Here is a 19,194-nt window from a genome sequence, read left to right on the forward strand (position 1 = left end):
AGAAAGCTTATATGCTGTACTGGCTAGGGATTACGATGCACCAACGGGCAAACTTGGCGCATCTGAGACTCAATTGAATAGTCAACTTGGGTTGGACTCGATGTTGCCTGAACGGGAAAAATCCGACCCAGGTGCACGTATTCTTGACGGACGACAGCGTGGGGTGTGTATCCGAGACTGCTATTGCGTCGAAACTCAGGAGGGAACTTGTCGGCCTGGCTACATTGTCATGAAGGAAAGCACTCTATTGTATAACCAAACCCTAGTGGTATGTTAAATCCGATAATGATTCTCAGCCGGCGAAGTCAAAGGTGTTGTTTTCGCATCTAACGTCTACTGTAATTGCCGGCATCAAACCACATATCATTCTAGGGTGTAGAACCAGGTGGATTGCATTGTGAGGGAAGTGATTTGACCAGCAAGCCCCTTTCCAAAAGCACAAAATAACCCGTGCGAAAAGCGACATTGTGGAGAACATGAACGTTTTAGCAACTGCATGTACTTAGGAGTCAAATTTATTACAGAGCGGCGTCCTCGTGATCCGATCAATTTCATCGATAGTTGCACGGAGTTGGCTGATCACCTCATGGGAAGAGAGTAACCGGAAAATCTCCCCGACCGGAGGTCCGACCTGCGAAGTAGCAATCACACACCAAAGTCTTTGGTATTCACTAATAATTACAGCGGGTTTACACAAACGAAGACAGCTGGGCTGTTCGTACTAAATACGACCAACCCTGCTTCTATATAATGAAGCTGTGTGATCGACGTCCTGAAAGGTCAAGCACAGTTATACGTTACGGCGTTCGCCTTGAGATGGTGCGTTTGCACCATCAATGCAGCAGTCTTGAGCGGATACATCATGGTAAAACAGGAAAGCGGGGTTGTTGGCGCTGTTACCTCAATGCTCACTGGACAGTGGTAAGCAGGATGACAAGCAAGGGGAACTCAGCTCATGAAAACTGAATTTCCTGTGGATATGTAGAGTGGTAGAAGCTGGGGTCACAACTTGTATTGAAATGTCTTAGACTGTAAGCAAGGGTTCACCACACCAGCGAGGTACAAGTGATTATTCTCGGACCTGAAAGTTTGTCACGGCCGTAATCTTGAATCTCTTTGAGAGGTGCACTGTCCTCACCAACACTAATAAGAATCCATCTCGATTCGACCAATGAATAGCTTGGTTATTTAAATAGAGCAGTTGTTTCTCAGTTTTGGTACTTCATTTATGCCTCAATATTCGCTCGCTACAATCCACGCATTTTGGCGTCAGTTTGCAGCGTCTACTTGAATCCGTGCATAGTTCTTCATTCTGTTACATTTTGACAACCTCGGTTTTCTGAGGAAACATTCCAGCCGGGTTTCGCACCTGAGACGCTGGGACCAGTATGCACTATACTCGGCAGGCCGTCTAACGTATCTCCCGTAAATACTATTCTCCGTGTTTTTGTGAGCCATCTTATTACTGTCCGGTCCAGTCGAGCTCCTTATGGGACGTGAACTTAGTACAACGGTGGCATGGCAGCTAGGCACCGGAAGGGTGCTACAGCTGCACAAAGAAGAACAACGGTTATTTCAGTCTTTTGGGTTTGCTGCATCTGCTTTGCAAGTATTACCTAGTGAGTAAGTACGCTGTTGTTCTTACAAACACAGTGCCAATGAATTTAGACCAGGTTGCAATAAGTAACTTCTAACTAACCAGATATTGATAGTGAACTCGCGCTTACTTCATGTTCCGTAAGTCCAAGGCGTAATATTCGCATAGCAATATGTTGGCTAATCCGAAGCCGACGGCATATTGATCTGACATACTTGGTAAGGTCATCGGAGGGCGGTAGAGATAAGGCGCCAATGCATTCGTTGAACAGAAGCACCACGTCATCTAGCCTAATTGATGAACCTTCGATCAGACTAAGGATTTTCGATGCACAGGATCCCGGTTCAGGTTTTAGCCAGAGGAAGCGCAGTCCAGATTCAGCGCTTATGAGGTCAGAAAAACATGTGATCCGTCCTTTAAGCACCAAAAGTTTCTCGGCAAGTGCACGATCAGCGTCCACATCGTGTCTATCATGAAAAATGCAGATGAAAACTGATCAGAACATGATCAATAGATACAGGTTTGAAGTTGGGGTAGCTGAGTGTTCTGAAACACCCGACAAACAAAACAAACAATTTACTCTACTAACGGTGGATCAGTAACTCGAAGTGCTACTATTTCCGACTGGATGCCTTTCATAAACCAGACTCTTCTAACACAAAAACAAGACGCCGGACAAACAGAGCTTTCTGTAGACGTATTTTCTGGCATTATCCAATTCACTCCCAAGAATTAAAAGTTGGATGGCAACATCCAACGGAAACCCGTAATTGTCTGCTGTCGATTGTGGTTAATTGAGTTGGGAAGCGGTCAACAAGAATGAAGCATCGCTATCTCGCAATTCGCTCTGTGAAGAAGCACAAATCAACCTTCAAGCCTCAACAGTATCTAATGGTCAAAAGCTTCTTCAGCCGCTATAAGGTGGAGCGGAAGAAACAGCAGCTGTATTTCGCCCATAATAACCGAAAGATTTGATTTGAAAGTTTCCCGAAAGCGACGCTAAAACACTACCGTTAGGCCTGGACAGTATTACCTGATGGAGCTCGAGATAGCTCAGTGGCTAGAATGTGAACCTACTGACCGGAAGGTCCGTAGTTCGAACCCAACTTCAGTATCTGAACTGATCCTGTCTAAGCTTAAGCAACCTGAAAGCACCTCAGCTTTTGTGCTTTTGTCCGGTGGTGTGGCAGCTGAAAGATTATTACCCAGTACGTATTCATATGATAAATCGCTATGCTTATCAGTACCAGCTTTGAGATGAAGTGTAAGTTCTGTTGTCCATTTCATGAAAGTCGAGAGGATTTGGGATGAAACATGCACAACACACCAAGCCCGCTAAAGGCGACTTATAAGCTGGTTCGGAGAGATTAGAATGACATTTACGTGTACGGCAGAATCATGGTCGGGCCGAGCTTCCAAGCACTGCGATTCGAAAATGTAGTTTTCAGCAGCGCTATGTACTTGTGTCTGCAGGTTGGCCAAGTTATCTACGTTCTCCGCTCAACAGCTGGTTTTAGTTTCATTCAGCATATGATCCTCGCGGTGGCTTAAAGGCGATCACCAGATTTATTACAACTCAAGAGACACTAGTGCGGATATCACGGACAAATTGTCAACAGTTTTGGTATGCTACACCCTTGCTGTGCATCAAAGAAGACAATGGTCGTCTGTCAAGTCCTCGTTAACTAGAGCCGTATCCGTTGAAGCTTTTGCTCTGAGCCAACAAACCGAATAAAGACTGGGCGTCGCTTGTCAGATTGTAGGAATATCACAAGTTCTCGTGGGAATTTCAATTAAAGTGCACATGCATAGCGAAATGCCTAGGTCCGAGGGGTCTCAAGCAGCAATTTAAGTTCACAGTTAAGCCTGTTTCAAGCCTTTATGAACTACGTGCCACACTGTTGGGATAAAGAGAATGAAACATGTAACGCGCGTAGGGCTCAATACCTAGCATTCTGGTTATCGTACGGGAAAATTCCGATTCAGTCTACCGGCCTTCGGTACATGAGACTTCCCGTTTTTCATTTATGAATGCAGTCGAAGCCGTTACTTTCGAAGAAAGCTGTTCCACAATGCTTTGACATCCGGCACGATCCACGTAGGCAAAAGTCATAAACGGCCATCAATAAGGGGTCAATATCCTCAACATACCTGCAAGTGAAATGGGATCCGGGGAGGTTGCTTTCAAGATAACCACGTACACGAGAAACCAGTTCAGGAGTTTTGTAATCTGAATTCCCGGGGTTCGTCAGCTCTGTCATCGCTTGTTCGGCCATTAGGTCGAAATGTACCCGATTACAGATACGCAGCAGGTCTGGCGAAATCGTCACATTCTGTCGTCTGATTCGGGTCAGACTAAACTGAAATTGAAAGCGAAATACACTCATTTGCAAACAAATTTGGTTTTGCGGGAGACTCACCCGGAACCCAGCTGAATATCTCGTTTATGATGTTTTTAAGCTAATCTCGTGCAATTTCGGCTCAAGTGGAACATAAGGTTGCCGGGAACTCGGGGACTGCGCCTAAGACGGGCGAAACAGGTCATGGACTGTCGAAGAATTTTCAGCAAGCTCATGATAGTGCATTATAGGTCGAAATGTACCCGATTACAGATACGCAGCAGGTCTGGCGAAATCGTCACATTCTGTCGTCTGATTCGGGTCAGACTAAACTGAAATTGAAAGCGAAATACACTCATTTGCAAACAAATTTGGTTTTGCGGGAGACTCACCCGGAACCCAGCTGAATATCTCGTTTATGATGTTTTTAAGCTAATCTCGTGCAATTTCGGCTCAAGTGGAACATAAGGTTGCCGGGAACTCGGGGACTGCGCCTAAGACGGGCGAAACAGGTCATGGACTGTCGAAGAATTTTCAGCAAGCTCATGAGTAGTGCATTACGTATATGCATGAAATTGAAACACTGAAAATCGACTCTATCCGCAACATCGTCCAACGAACAGCTAAGATTTTTGCAAGGATTGAGAGTGACCTTTGGCTAAACCGTTGTTTTTCACGGGAAATTTCGAGTCTTACCGCGCACATACTTGTATAGCGCGTTGTGGTCCCTGTTATAGTCATTTTGGATTTTCGTTATGGATTATGATGTTTCAAAACAGATAGATATGACCACGACTGAAGAAGCTGAGGCTTCCCCGTATCCTTAACCGATGATTCCTAATAACTGTAGCCAGTTAGAATCGAAGAGAACTTTTCGTTAGGAAAGTGTAATCGGAAGACAGCTCCGTAAATCCAGTAGGTAACAAGGAATGTTGGACGACGGAAACGACGATGGTCCGATTATTTATAAATGGAGAGAGAACTAAGGGGGTAAACTTGTAAGCGAAACAGATGGTTTCATGATGGTATGGAACTCCAAGCGATGTTTAAAAAATCCATTTGTCCCAATTCCTACCCCCCCCCCCCCGAGAAACGTCATGAAACTAGCTAGCTTCTTAAAAGAAGCAGGCTGTAGCGGGACAATACCAAATAAGATACGTTATCGGCAGATTTAGAAAAATCCACTTCTCAAAGCAGATAAGCAAAGAAATTCAGTCATAAACGACAGCTACATCTTTATTCAAGTAATCGGAAACGGAATAGACTCTACGACAGCTATCTTCGTCGCCTAGAATCATTTCGGAAAAAAAGACGAGTCGAGCCGGACACTTACTTGTTTAACGCATATCGAGGGTAGAGCGCAAACTTTTGAATACAATGTACATCAACGGATTATTTTCTACTCAATTTACAGCTTTCGTAATGAGCGAACTATCGGGGCCATTGGACAAACCGCAAATTGAGACAAGCGTCCTGCGCCAACGGACGCTCACGTAATTTCCCATCATTGTATCTTTTTTTTATCGTTCTACGAATAAAATCTGTGCATCTGCGACAGCCTCACACATTCCACAAATAAAAAGGCCCGATTGTGAAATGCAGGTGCGATCTGAACAAACGAGATATACCTGGGAAAGAAGATCCGAAAATTGCAGAGTTGGGGACCAGTGATGCCCTGCTTGCTTGTTTGAGGAAGCGACCGTTCCTTGGGACGCACCGTTTGCTCCAAATCCAACAGAACTGAGCCAAGTGAGCACGGCTGACGGAAGAAAACCGGTTGCTATCAGATTACGAACTTGTCCTACTTGTGCAAATTCAGGATCCCGTTTTGATAGCTTTCCACCAGAACTACGGAAGAAGGAAGAAAAGCAGAATTATATTAGTAAAGAATGCAGGAAGTTAAATATACAATTTAATACTAAATCTTCCAAAAATGTTGAGGGACACCAAGTTGCAATAGTGCTTCCACGTCGTAGGGTGGCCAATGGCTACCTTGTTTAAAACGAAAAAGAATAACGCGGCAGTCTTTTGAGTACAAAGGACACTGATGAGAAGCTTACCATTCTGGATAACAGCCATTTTCTTGAAACCCTCTTACCTGGAGGCATAAAACATTGTGTATGGCTTTACTCAACAGCGTCAGGGATTCACATATTCTTCGTGTGAGTACAGAGGTCTGGTGACTGCGGTCGCGTTAAAGTAAAGTGGGGAACTTGCAGGAAGTTCTCATTCCTGAAAATAACCCCAGTGCGCGAAACCTACTGAGACCCTCGAAATCCAAAATCACAGTAAGGAAGCCGTCAAGCCTCCGAGCCATTAAAGCCAGCTTCTGAACAGACGCTGAAGCAGTCAATCAGTAGAGCAACGGTTGGCGATGATGAGTGTTCACCCAACGCCAATCGGACGGCCTGGACCAAGGTCGAAAGTGCGCCTTAAATACCACGAGACCCCTAGTACATTTTGCACTCGCTTGTTCGCAATACAGTTGTTGAGTTCCTTGTTGGCGGTTCTCTTTTCGACACTGAGGCACTGGAGCGGGGATTAGAGTTAGTTGCAACATCAACGGAAGAGCCCTCCATATTTTCGTAAAATTGCTGAAAACCATTCGACAACTGACTGCCGATTGCAAACTTCCTGGAACTCATCATCTACTTGGATATTAAATTTACGCAGTTGACAAAGTGCAGTCATTTGCAAATTACGTTGATGTTGGTGGGAAACTCAACTGAAGTTCTCTTTTTGTGCAACCCTTGTGCTACTTCCCTTGTCAATACCAATGTAATTTGCAAGTGAGTGTATGTCTCCAACTGAGTACAGTTTGGTGTTCAAGTAGAACATGAGGTTTCCGAATAATCGGAGACTACTTTTACCTGATAACAGCGGAACCGGTAATGAGTAAGCTCATGAGTAGTGTGCTATGCCAGGGAAGTATACTGCGGTATCCCGAACATCCTGTCAACTGAAACATGAGGCGGCCTTTGTTCGGCACATTCAGTTGAATAGTAGTCTTCCACATTACTTCTGTCCCGAATCATTCCGTTTAACGTGTTCCGCGTCGTTTTTTCAGGTGAGGGACATGCACCAAGGTGCTTTGGTTCCAGAGGTTTCATCCTTCATCCCCTCAGGACTTATGCAGCTGCTCGGTTAGATTAATTTCGACTGGTTCAAGTGTGAGAGATAGATTTCATCCCACTCAAGCTGCAGCAGCACTTTCCAGATACGGAGTACACGCCGAGGCAATTAGTTTGCACGTCTAAAGGGTGTGGCGAGTTTGGTTACCGTGTAGCTCAGAATAGCTCGTAGTTTGAGGTTCGAACCAATTATTAGGTTATTGTCAAACACTAGGTTAGACGATCAATTTAATGTTTGAGTCCGTGCGTACGACGGGACGATTTTCGAGTGGGCGGATGTGTCATGTGTGTGCGTACGAAAAAATATACTAGCAATTTGGTTGAACAAACTGAAGATGATGAAGCATGCTGAGTCCTCTCATTTTTTTCAAAGGATGTGGGATATATTAGCCTTCCGCAGTGTGCTCACATATTACCGGCTCATAATGCAGGGCTTCCATTAACGGATACAGCATCATGGGCGAACAGGTTGTGTAGTATTGCGATGTCAGCTTATTTTCAGGTTCCGTTTCATTTCGCATATCAATGTAGCTCAGGTACTACGGAGTGAAACACCAAGCGACAGGCTCAAGGTCGGTTGTTTCTGGCTAGGATTTGGAATGGCCTCCTTCTCGTGCTTTCTGTAGCTTGGATAGAAGATAGTCACTGAGAAGGCAAGGCAGCCGGAAAATGTACTTTTTTGTTTGCCTGGTCAATACAGAAACGGAACAGTAGATGGATGGTATGACGAAGGAGTGAGGGAACACTAACCTGGACAACAGCAGGGGCAGGTGGGCGAATTTGGGGGTGGGCCACTGAAGTGCTTGATACAGAAGCAAGTGTTTGGGAGTAGAAGACAACCACTCCTGTGAAATGAATCAGAAAAGAAATAGGGAGTCACATAACTTCGAGTCGCAATACAAGCTTCGGAAAACATCTTCAGATCACCAGAAATCAAACATGTAGTGAAAAAGGATCCGAACTGAATCACTGTACAACGTTTCAGTTCGCTTGACACGCCCTAACAACAACCAACATACAACTTATGCACACACAGATGAGTCGTGTGTCGCCACTGGCCACTTTGGTCCATTTGCCGATAAAAATAAGGTGGTCGCGTTTGTAATTTGACAAAAAGCGTACATGTAGATTTACCGCCTAACAGCCAAACGGTTTGTTATGGGCGCCATGCTTCACGTTTAAAAGAGCCTGTAGTAACTGAAAAATGGGACCCAATCATCCATTCAATGATAACCAAGATCATTGCTGGAACTAGGCAGTCTGTTGAGGCACTCTTATTACGCATAAACTTGTGGAAAAAAGCACACATAATGTAACGACATAAGATCAGAATGATGTCCACAAGCGACCTTCATTAAGTACTTCTGTGTGCGGCGTTTGAACGAAAGCTTGGAAATCCTAGCCAGCTTCCGATAGTGATAATTCACCTGATAGTACCTGAAATAAGTAAAATGAACTGTGCTTTACATAGTCTCACACAGAAGTAAGCGGTTGTTGTCCTGAAATCAAAACAACAGATTGTCCTATTGCATCGACCACTCACCACTCCGCGGATCACGTGCGTGATTTCCATAAAATGGTCATCCACAACATTGGCCAGGTGATAAACGGGCATTCCATCAGACTTGAGGATTATCTAAGAAGCAAGTAGGCGAAAGAATGAACATTAGTTGGAGGTACAGAGATTTATGCGTTGGCTATAAGTCAAGGAGTAAACAAACGAATAATGATCAGGTGCGCAGTCTCGTTATGGACACCTTAGCTGCTTCACAATTACGACCTCGAAAAAGCCCGGAAAATTTGGTCGTATTAGGGAAGTGGTCGCATCATAGGAAGACCGCTTGGGACTGCTGTGCACAGTCGCACCGGAGGAGATTGGTTAACAAGGGAACCGTCAGATGAGGGGAAACACTGTATTCGGCATTAGCATACAGATTAACTCGGTTCAGAGGGTAAAACTACCGTCCTGCGAATCATTAGAGGCACAGTCCACTGTGACGCTTCGAAATCAGTGTCTTGCTGAGTTCCCTGATAATCCGATCCGTACAGTGCATCTAGACACTATGTGCGTATTCATTTAAGTTGGTTGCAGGCATCTTTGCATGATAGATTCCCTCTCCCTTTGGGTTCATAAGAGTTGGAATTTCCTTAACAGTACAGTTAATCTATATAACGCTCAGGACCGGGACGCCGAAAGACGCAATCATATGTGAAAACTCATCATCATCATTGTCAGCTGCAATAACCGCGTACTCATCGTACAGTGGTTGTAGCTACCGCAGTTACGTTCACCGATGATTTGGGGGGTAGGTAGCTGCGCATTGCCGGCGGGAGCTGATAAATTGGTCCATAAATCCAGCACTGTCAGTGGGCTGTGAAAACTATTTTGGACTAAATGTGTCGCATTATAAAATATGGTGAAAACAACAGTTAGCTACCGCATTCATCAGGTTTACGCAGAAAAGCGGATTTGGGCTTTAGATGAAAAAAATTGTTGTAACCAACAAGTACATGGTCTGATTGGGATTTGAAGTACGCTAAGATATGAAGTAGGCAATTACATCTTTCGGTGGCTACAGCTTAACGTCAGCTTAATATGGGTATGATAAAATCGTTCTCGTAAGTTTCAACATGTAATCAAGACCACTTGAAAAGGACTTCTCGGGGCGAAATGACTCAATGGTTACAGCGCGAATTTACTGACCGGAAGGTCTGTGGTTCAAACCCGACCTCTGCATCTCGACTTTCTCTGTCTAGGCAGTATTGCAGCCTTCGTACTTTCTTCGGGTGGCATGGCAGATAGGCATCGAAAGGGTGCTACAACCGAACGAACGTAATAAGGTCCACACGAAACAGCGTTTGCTTTAGGAAAGAAATGCATAACCCGATTGACGGCGGTCCAGTCAGACCACGTAAACATCGATCAGTTTATCACAAATACATGTGATCTTCGTCGGCATTCGGCTACACTACCGTTCGTGTGCAGTGAGGTTTTGGCAAACTCAAGCGTTATCCGAAAGAAAAACGTTGACATCAAGAAAAGTTCCCTGGATGTGTCGCTCTTCGGAACCACCTTATCCAATGAATCCAAAATGGAGGAAGTCAACTTACCGTGATATCGATCCATCAACGACCTGGCGCTCAATTCAAAAGGAATACACAGCCCCTCAATCTTTTCGGTCATAGAGGTCTTCAAGGTATTCTTGCTGTCTGCAATTGTCTTCTTTTCGACCGCTCCACGGATTCTTACGAAGCTGACAACTCTTTTAGCACAGGACCAAACTTCATTTCTTCTGGTTCTCCGTTGTGGTGTTTCAAATATAAATCTACTTCACACTTTTGGTCTTTCACTCCTTTCCAGCCTTGCCTCTTCAAATCACGAATCAACAAGCACTTAATTTTTTCATAGATCTATTCCGCGTTACGACTACTTTTATACCGAAGTTTGACTTTGACACATATCCTGTATGCGAATTCTTATACTTCTTTCCATAAGATGATTATGGTTTTGCATGTTAATGAGTCCTGTAGATTTTAAGATGTTCCGATTTCTTGAGAAAGCTAAAGTATTCCGGTAGAATACAGCAAAGATGTGGTGGGATCTAGAAAAGCTTAGGCTGGCGAGCGCTTCGTCTCCGTTGAGTAATCAAGTAGGTGTAGGAATGATCGGACATTTGACCCTTTGGCTGACAGCTTCAGGTTATCATTCCTCAGCAAGCAAGTCCGCCAACTAGTTTACAGAGCCGGGAGTCTCAGAAATCTAGAGGCGGTTCAGTATTGAGAAACGGTCCTCAGTGTAAAACTCCTCGAACGATAGTTCAGGGGTCGAACATTCTCTGGACACGCTACTAATTTGACACCGAGTCATCTTAATACAAAAATATAAAAATGTAAGCCTGTCTGAGTGGTTCCTATTTATTAAAAATGGTCAAGTCAACCAGGATTTATTTTCTATTACCAAGCCAACTCAGTGTTGCAAGTGGCTATGGGGCATGTGGAAGCACATCACTCTGTCCTGGCGACACCAATCAAGGTTCGTTCACACGGAAGGAGGAGTGCTAAGTTAAAGTTCCGCTCTTATTAGAGCTCAACTTCAGTGAACATTCTTAGCTATGCCGGGATCTGAACATGGGACACCTGACATGCCAGGCGAAGGCGCTGCAACCATTCCACCAACAGACATTAGACGCACCTGAATTATGAAGTCCAAACTAGTATTCGCGTTTGAGCGATGTGACTGGTTAGCCAGACACCTCAGGGACAAATTATTAACTGCCCTGGTTGTACCGATTGAGTGCACCGTCTGCCAGAACTTCTAGGTCATACGGCGACATGAACTCTAAAAAATACCGTACAAGTTTTGATCAATTTTTGTAGAACTCCCACTCGTTTCAATAACCCTCCCTCTGACTTGACGTAATTATTCTGGTTGGTCCACACCAAAGAGGGGAGAGGAGTAGTGGCTATGATGGAAAGATTGTTCAGAAAAGATTGGTTTGGATGTTGGTTTGCAGCTATCGCTCGCAGCCTAACCTAGCTGGAAGTAAGTGCATTTAATTCTGACAGGCGACATGCACCGGCAAAATGTGTAAACTCATTTTATAATACAACATACCTCGTTCATAGACAAATTGCATGACAGAAGCATTTGCCTCATAGCAGCCAAAATCCATTTATCAAAAAAGTCACCGCTACTCTTTAAGGCAACATGTTCACACGTGAACAACGAGCGTCACTGAAAGATTCATGCATTCACACCCGATTCGACTGCAACTACGTGGAACTGCGATCTCAGGTTCTCAGTTCCAAAGCAGAAAACCATGGCTGATTGGACTCCTGTGAAAAGCCGACTGTGTGCTGTCAGGTTTCTTAGTACAATATCCAGAAACCGACAAAATCATATCACCCAATAGCAAAGGAGTGAGCGTGGATTGCACAAAGTATTACGCGATACACGAGGAACGAATCGGACTCATAAGGTGAGATCATCAAAACCAGTGCACAAAACGCTGATGTATCAATCACCTAGTAGGTAATCTCATTTTTCCGAGAAGTCGGATGCTGAAAGGTGAGCAGAAATCCCCATTCACTTGTTACAGCTGGCTTCACTGTCCAAAGTGAAATGCCAGTAGGCGAACTGCGATCGCATGTGCTAAAATAATCGTATATTTGTTTTTCGAGTTGCAAACATCTACACAGGTCCACCAATATTAAACTAGCCTTCGTTGAGCGGAAACAACAGTGTCTGCGGTGTGAACAGGACCATACACTGTCCTCTGATTGACGTAATTTAGCGGAACAGATAAAGGATAAGCAACAGCAAGTATCGTAAAGACACGTACAAAATCACCTTCAGTGTCTTGCGTCTCAAATGTTACCTCTCCAAACACAACGTCAGAGACTGTCGTTCGTTGATTTGGCACCTAAAACGGTATTGGAGGAAGATCCACGTATGAATAAGGAAGTACTAGCAACGATAATAAAAAACCAAACGGTTGGATGATTAAATTAATGATATCGATCGAGTACATTCCACTTCAACAGTTGCGTAACGTTTTTTCAGGCAGCTTATGAGCCAAGCAGTAAGGTCATAACTAGAGGTAGACTGATTTAGCCATTTTAGAAATTACTGGGGCCGGCTGACTCCTGGCCAATCCATTGGTGCTGGATGATATCGTGATGGAACTCAGAAGGTACTTCGTTCGCTTGGTAGCATATCGCCCGGCGACACTTGCTACTTAGAGAAATGAATCTCACACACCAGCTGTTGCTAGCCATAAAATCGGCTAGTGAAACGGTGACTGATGAAACGTTCACAGTGTCACCATTTTCTCCTGCAGGTGCGTTCCAGAAAGTGTTCCTGATGCAGGCGCAGGGGTGCTGTTTGTATGTCACTGTATTTCCGATGCTTGATTAAATATTGCAACCACCTTTGCCCTCATTGCAACCTCGCCCTCATGAAACGCGCACGATTGCCTTTACTCCAACCGACTGCATCATGCATTATAGATCCGTTGTTTGCAGCTGTTTTGAGATACCTCACAATGAATAACCATCCAACAAGACTTGTCCTTGCAGTTCAAAGAGTGGACAGGGCCCTTTGGACCAAAAACGAGTGACCGTACATGGGCTGGTCGTGTGGCGTTGCGGATGCCCTAATGAACAAGAATTTTAAATTTTGGAGGGTAGAGCACGAATCTCGGCTAGAAAAAAATCGAGGTAAAAATCACACGTTAGCTTTGTCCAGTAAACATTCATACACGCATACACAAATAAATATAACGTTTCTTGAGTAACAGGACTTCAGTGGTAAGTGCATAGATAATTCTGAAAATGGCTCTAACGAAGAATGCCCTTTATTGGTTTTTATGCTGATAAAGTGGAAAATTTCCGGGGGACTAAAAGACGACCATTATGTAAATATGAGGCCTATTCCAGGTTAACTTGTAGTAAGACAATCATAACAGAAAACTAGAAGGTATATCTGACTTACCTTGAAACGAATAGTATGAGGTTCACTGCTATTCATGCGACTAAGAGCAGTAGCATGCGGTAGGTTCCGGCAACGATTGTCGTATCGAGGAGTCTCACCCCGACGCCGCTGCTCATTGCGGAGCAATTCCAATCGATCGTGTGAGCAAAAACATGGGTAGGCCAAGCCATTTCTGACCAAACTTTCAGCTACCGCGGTATACATGGTCCTTCTTTCTGACTTGAGCAGAAACAAGAGATAACGTAAAAAGAAACACTAAACGCAGTCGACTTATACCTGTCAACTCCCAATACTAAAACGCATGGGTTGTACAAGCAAATGTGCGTCATGTTTAGGCGCAATACAGAGTTCCAGCTACCAAAAGTCGACGGCATGATTACACTGGGCTCCTATACACAACCTTGAAAGTAACGACATTAAAAAATCGGACACCCAACAACTAGATCCATCATCTCCTTTGGTTAACGATGGTACAACTACAAATTGCCCTTAAGTGAAAAGAGAGACTAGGGAGGAACTTGGTGCTAAGCTATCGCAAGCATTCTGCAGTACCTACATCTCTAAGTGCTCAATCAAACAAACTAGAAAGAAACTGACAGTACGAACGCCACTAATATCAATGGCTTTTCTTGCAGAGTCTCCAACGAAGCGCAAGGGGGTCACGGTGGCCATAGCCTGGAAGACATTCCGCATCAACAACACTTAAACTCTTTGTAACCTCTCACGCACTTATGCGAAGTCTAACACCATCTGTTCGTAGAGGCCATGTCTCGCAACCACACAACAGCACAGTCCTTGTGTTCTGCTGCACACGACCCTTAAAACCCATTGACATGTGAACACCCCAACAGTTCAATGAAATGAAGCAATGAAAACGTGAATGATAACAGTTTCCACAAGTAATACAGAAAAAGACAGTGGTCGACCCTCGCCACTGACGATAGATAGCGACACGGCCTATCTGGATCCGGGACTGGTTTGTTGGCGCCATCGTCGTCATCATCATCATCATCATCCACAGCATGAAATCAGTGGTCAACAGTGATGCCTTGGTGCCGTACAACCGTGATTTATTTGTGAGCCTTATTGTGAGAAAGGGACTTAGTCCTAACTTACTGCAACCATTCCAAGGTGCCTACGCATCCAGACACTCGTTCAAATGGAAACGGACAACAAGAATGCAATTGACATAGACTGACAGCTGCCAACCGATGTCAGTGGCGTTCTTGTTGTCAGTTTCTGTCCAGATTGCCTGAGTGAATGTCTGGAGGTGTAGGCACCTCGGAATGATTGTGTTAAGCTAGCACTAAGTCCCTCCCCCATCCACCTTTATTCTTTTCTTTACAATAAGGCTTTCAAATAAGTCATGGCTGTACGGCAGTGAAGCATTGGTGTTGAGCACTGATGTCATGCTGTCGTTGATGATGATGATGAACAGCCATATCTTGCAGTGTGTTCAAAAAGACCCAATGGAGTTCACGCGGCCCCTATCCTGGAAGGCGAGTAGCACCGACAACCCCCATGCGTTTCGTAATCTCTTTCACACCCCTCTGACGACCACCTCTCTGCTTCCACCACCCTAAAATTGGGCACGGAAAAAGGCACTCTCTTCGGCAAACGATGATTCGGCATGCGCAATACACGGCCTAACCAACGCAGCTTCTGGTGCTGGAGGCAGTCTTCAATACAAGGCTCTATAGCACAAATGAAAACTCGCTTTCCAATAGCCTCATTACGTATTCGTCGAGACCAGTCCACACAAGCTAAGATTCTGAGACGACTGTCGAATACCTGAACACATCCCAATTCTGCTGCTCGAACAGGCGAAGTCTCACAGTCACACAAGACAGTCCGCACTGTCGCCTGGCACACAATCCCTTGAGATTCGGGGATATACTGCTTTGACGCCATTGGTGCCTCAAATTAGCAAACGCGACCCGGGCCTTGCAGATTCGTGGATCGACCTCAACTGTCACACTACAATCAGAACACAACTTCCAGTACCTCTCTCTGGATTGTGAGTGGCGTGTTTAGTGACTGCATGTTCACGAGCATGACATTATATTTTTTGGGTGCAGAGTGCATACCAAAGGACAGGATGACTTTGGTCGCGCCTTCTCCTCTTCGAAGACGAGAACGATTTTGTCTGCATATTCTAGATCTACAAGGCTTTCCTCACAGGTTTTTTGGAAACTGGGGGTTTGGAAACCTTTCAGCGTCCATCTCAGGACCTTACCAATCATGGAAATTAATAGTGGGCACGCCTGATGTACAACGCACTGTGTACGGAAGCCTTTGGAGAGTTCTTCGTATACTCCAACACGTCCGGAAATCTGAGGATACAAAGAGCTTGGCTCACCAATATCCGGAGCATTCCTTGGTGGGTAAGCGTGTGACGAAAAGACAGGTCAACAGAGTCGAATGAGCCTTGGAAGTCCAGGATCACTAAAATTGTGGGTCGCTTATACGTATGGCGCTGTTCTAGCATCTGACGGGATGTGAAGATTTGGTCAACGCAATCACTACCAGGCCGGAATCCCACATGCTGCTTTCAAATCAGTGTTCCGCGAGTCACCGTAAAATGACGAAGAACAAGGGATACCAACAGTCTCGTTACGACCGAGATCAAGCTGATCCCCCTATAGTTACCACACTCATTACGAACCCCTTCTTTTGAAAATAAGCACTATCACCGACTCACTACAGTTGTCTGAGATAGTCTCCTCTTCCCGAACGTAAGCAAACAGATCAGGCAAGCACCGACTGAGCAATGTAGGTGGAAGGCAAGCCAATTAGGCCTCAGAATCTCTAAGCCTATTGGCCTGAGTGTTAATGTCACCATTTCTGTAAGGATGTCTAAGCATTCAGCCAGTCGTAAAAGAATACCTAGTACAACACAAATTGTCCTGGGCAGATTCAGAGCCACAGTCCGTCGGGGCTTCAGAACCACCAGATACCCGAAGAGTGAAATGTGGAACATCTGAGCTCGTCATAAGCGCTTGAGGTGCACGACCGAAGTGGGTCTTGTGTGTGCTTCGTAGACACTGCACAAATCGACAGGGAAAGCAAGGTTCTAGCAAGAGATGCCCGTTGCCCAATTCGGCATACAATACAGACATTACGGGCTGCGACGTGAATCAGAATTTTTGAAGTTAGCACGTGAAAATTTTGGCTTATTTTTCTAGGTGATGCTTTGGACACGGAACAATAGCTAGAGGGCTGACAGATGGGTTGATCACGCGGCATCATTCGATAACTGGGGACAAATGTGGGGGAAAGACGGCAGTATCCCAGCCCTCGTGCTTCCTTCGTGGCATGGCAGTTAGGCACCGAAAGGGCGTTACAGCTAGAAGATTTCCTTTTTTTCACGCAGCGTGACTGAGAAGCTTGAACCGTGAGGTAGGGGTTGTTGGAGTTTTCTTGAGGGAATCTTCTTAAAGCCATTGACTCATTATTCTGACCCACTTGCCTAGAGGAGGACGGTCTGGCCCGAGGACGCAAGGGTCTCACTCCTGATGCGGCTGCGCACAGCAGGTGCCCTTTAGCGACACCGGACTCTGGTTTCAAAAGTATTTCGATAGTAGTGAATAATGCGCCAGCGGCCACAGCCAACCGTTGAGTAGTCGGTGTGTGCAGTTTTTAGGGCCGACGTTTCCTAACTCGTCTTTCCTCGGGAGAAGTTCGTATCACTATCTCCATGAACATGGACATGCTGGTCAACTGGGAGAAACACCTTACTGCCTTCACACACCTATCGTGGAGGACAGTACGACTTCACCTCCAGGCCGCATCGTAATACGATTATTCGCTGTTCTTCGTCGTGCTGCTCCCCAATGGTTTTCGTGACATGGCGGAAAATTTACGAACTGAGTTTCAGCCAGCATAGCCCGCAGGACCACTGTAGCAAGGAAGCCCGGCTACAACGGCCAAATGACAGATTTAGGTCGGATAAGGTTTTTAGGGAATAAGTCGTGCCTGTCCCAGCTCCAATCTGGAGGACCAAAGAACTGTGTTCGTCGGAACTCTATTTACTGGCCAACCTGGCATGAGAAACTCTGTGGGTGTCAGTATCAAACAGAATATAGCTCAGACGTACGCAAACCGGCGAAAAGTGATAAGGTTCAGTTTTCTTACAACGGAGAAATCATTTAGCTACCAACTCCAGCGCCTCAACACAAAACAAAAGACGATTATCATCGTCATCATCGACCGCATGACATCAGTGTTCAACACCGATGCTTCACTGCCATAGGGAAAAAGAGTGGGGAAATGCGAAAGTAAAGCCGTTCACAAATACAGGGCTAACCCCATGGTGTAGGAGTTTTGATGAGATGCTTCTGTCAGTATCTCTCAGAGAAACAAACTTCCCAGACCGAAAAAGGATGCACTTTGCACAATTGGTTGAACTGTTCCCTGAGAAGATCATTTCCCACGCTGAGGATGTTTTGGCATACCATGCTTACTTGAGGTCAAAAGTACGATATATATATATATATAATATTAAAGGAAGTCAAGTATAATGTAAAATGTTTGTATTACGATATGAACTGGCAGGTCAGATGGATAATAATTCAACACCTACTTGAATATAGGGACCGTGTTTTCCAGTATTTAGTGGTCCTTCGTCTGCACTAATACCAGCCCACTGGAGAGAGTTCAGAATATCATCGAAAGCCTCTTTTACACATCGGTTCTGAAAGTAAGTAGATCCGGTTATGCTTGCCTACCGGGTCTGTGTCTTCGATGCGAAGAACAAATACGCCACTATTTTGCACAGCAAAAAGTTTATTCATAAGTGCAGTACGGAGTCCTCCAATATGCATATACCCAGTTGGGCTGGGCGCAAAGCGCACGCGAACGTCGGAAGCATTTCTTGAAAATAAGAGGCGCAGATGCTGGAGCCAACTGGGACTACGATATAAATGCAGCGAAGAGCCGAACAAAACGCGCCCAACCTGAAATGTGAGATGTACTGGTTGCTGATGCTCTCTGAAGTGTTATTGACAAACAAGTAGTTGGGCTTCAGCGGCGGTTGGCGAGAATGACTGAAGCCATCTATCCGTAAAGAAGACGAATGAAAGCAGTGTGGTAGATCACCCAAGCGCCATACAACCGCCCATATACGGCCGGTTTTGTTAAAGCTTTGTTGGGTTGATTGGAAGGTGCGAGCCTAGGTGTTTTACTGTCACGAACTGTCGTCGTCCTGATCATCACGGACACCAGCAGACCAGTAGTGGAAAGTGATACTCAACTGCTATACAGTAATGAAGGGAGAAAGCCCTCGCAAAGTGTGGAATGAACGGAAAGTTCGGAAAGGACGCCATCAGTCATACCAAAAAAGGACCAAATTGGAGAAGACTGCCACCGGCTACAAAGCAGTGCACGACCCCTTGCGCTGTACTGTGGGGATTTGGCAACAGGCGATCCTCACTCAATTCGTCGAACCTTAGCGACGGATGCGCATCGAGAAGAGTGCTCCGGCTAACTGTTTAGCCGTTACGATCAATGTTATCCCTCATCATCATCATCATCATCATCATCATCATCATCATCATCATCAAGGACAGCTACATCAGTGTTACCACTGATGCTTCGCTGCCGTACAACCATAAGGTTTGTCTAGTTATATATATA

General features: G+C 45.1%; 1 protein-coding gene across 1 annotated transcript; it reads right to left on the reverse strand.

The window, feature by feature from the left end:
- Positions 1-502: 502 nt before the first annotated feature.
- On the reverse strand, positions 503-18,353 carry T265_07520 (hypothetical protein; the record flags this gene model as incomplete). Its single annotated transcript, XM_009173065.1, has 7 exons — positions 503-631; positions 1,728-2,064; positions 3,749-3,957; positions 8,611-8,703; positions 13,561-13,779; positions 18,143-18,253; positions 18,288-18,353. The coding sequence occupies 7 exons, from the start codon at positions 18,351-18,353 to the stop codon at positions 503-505; spliced, it is 1,164 nt and encodes a 387-aa protein (XP_009171329.1).
- Between the last annotated feature and the right edge of the window lie 841 nt (positions 18,354-19,194).

Source organism: Opisthorchis viverrini (assembly GCF_000715545.1).
Source record: "Opisthorchis viverrini unplaced genomic scaffold opera_v5_172, whole genome shotgun sequence".
In the NCBI taxonomy this organism is placed as follows: Eukaryota; Metazoa; Platyhelminthes; class Trematoda; order Opisthorchiida; family Opisthorchiidae; genus Opisthorchis; species Opisthorchis viverrini.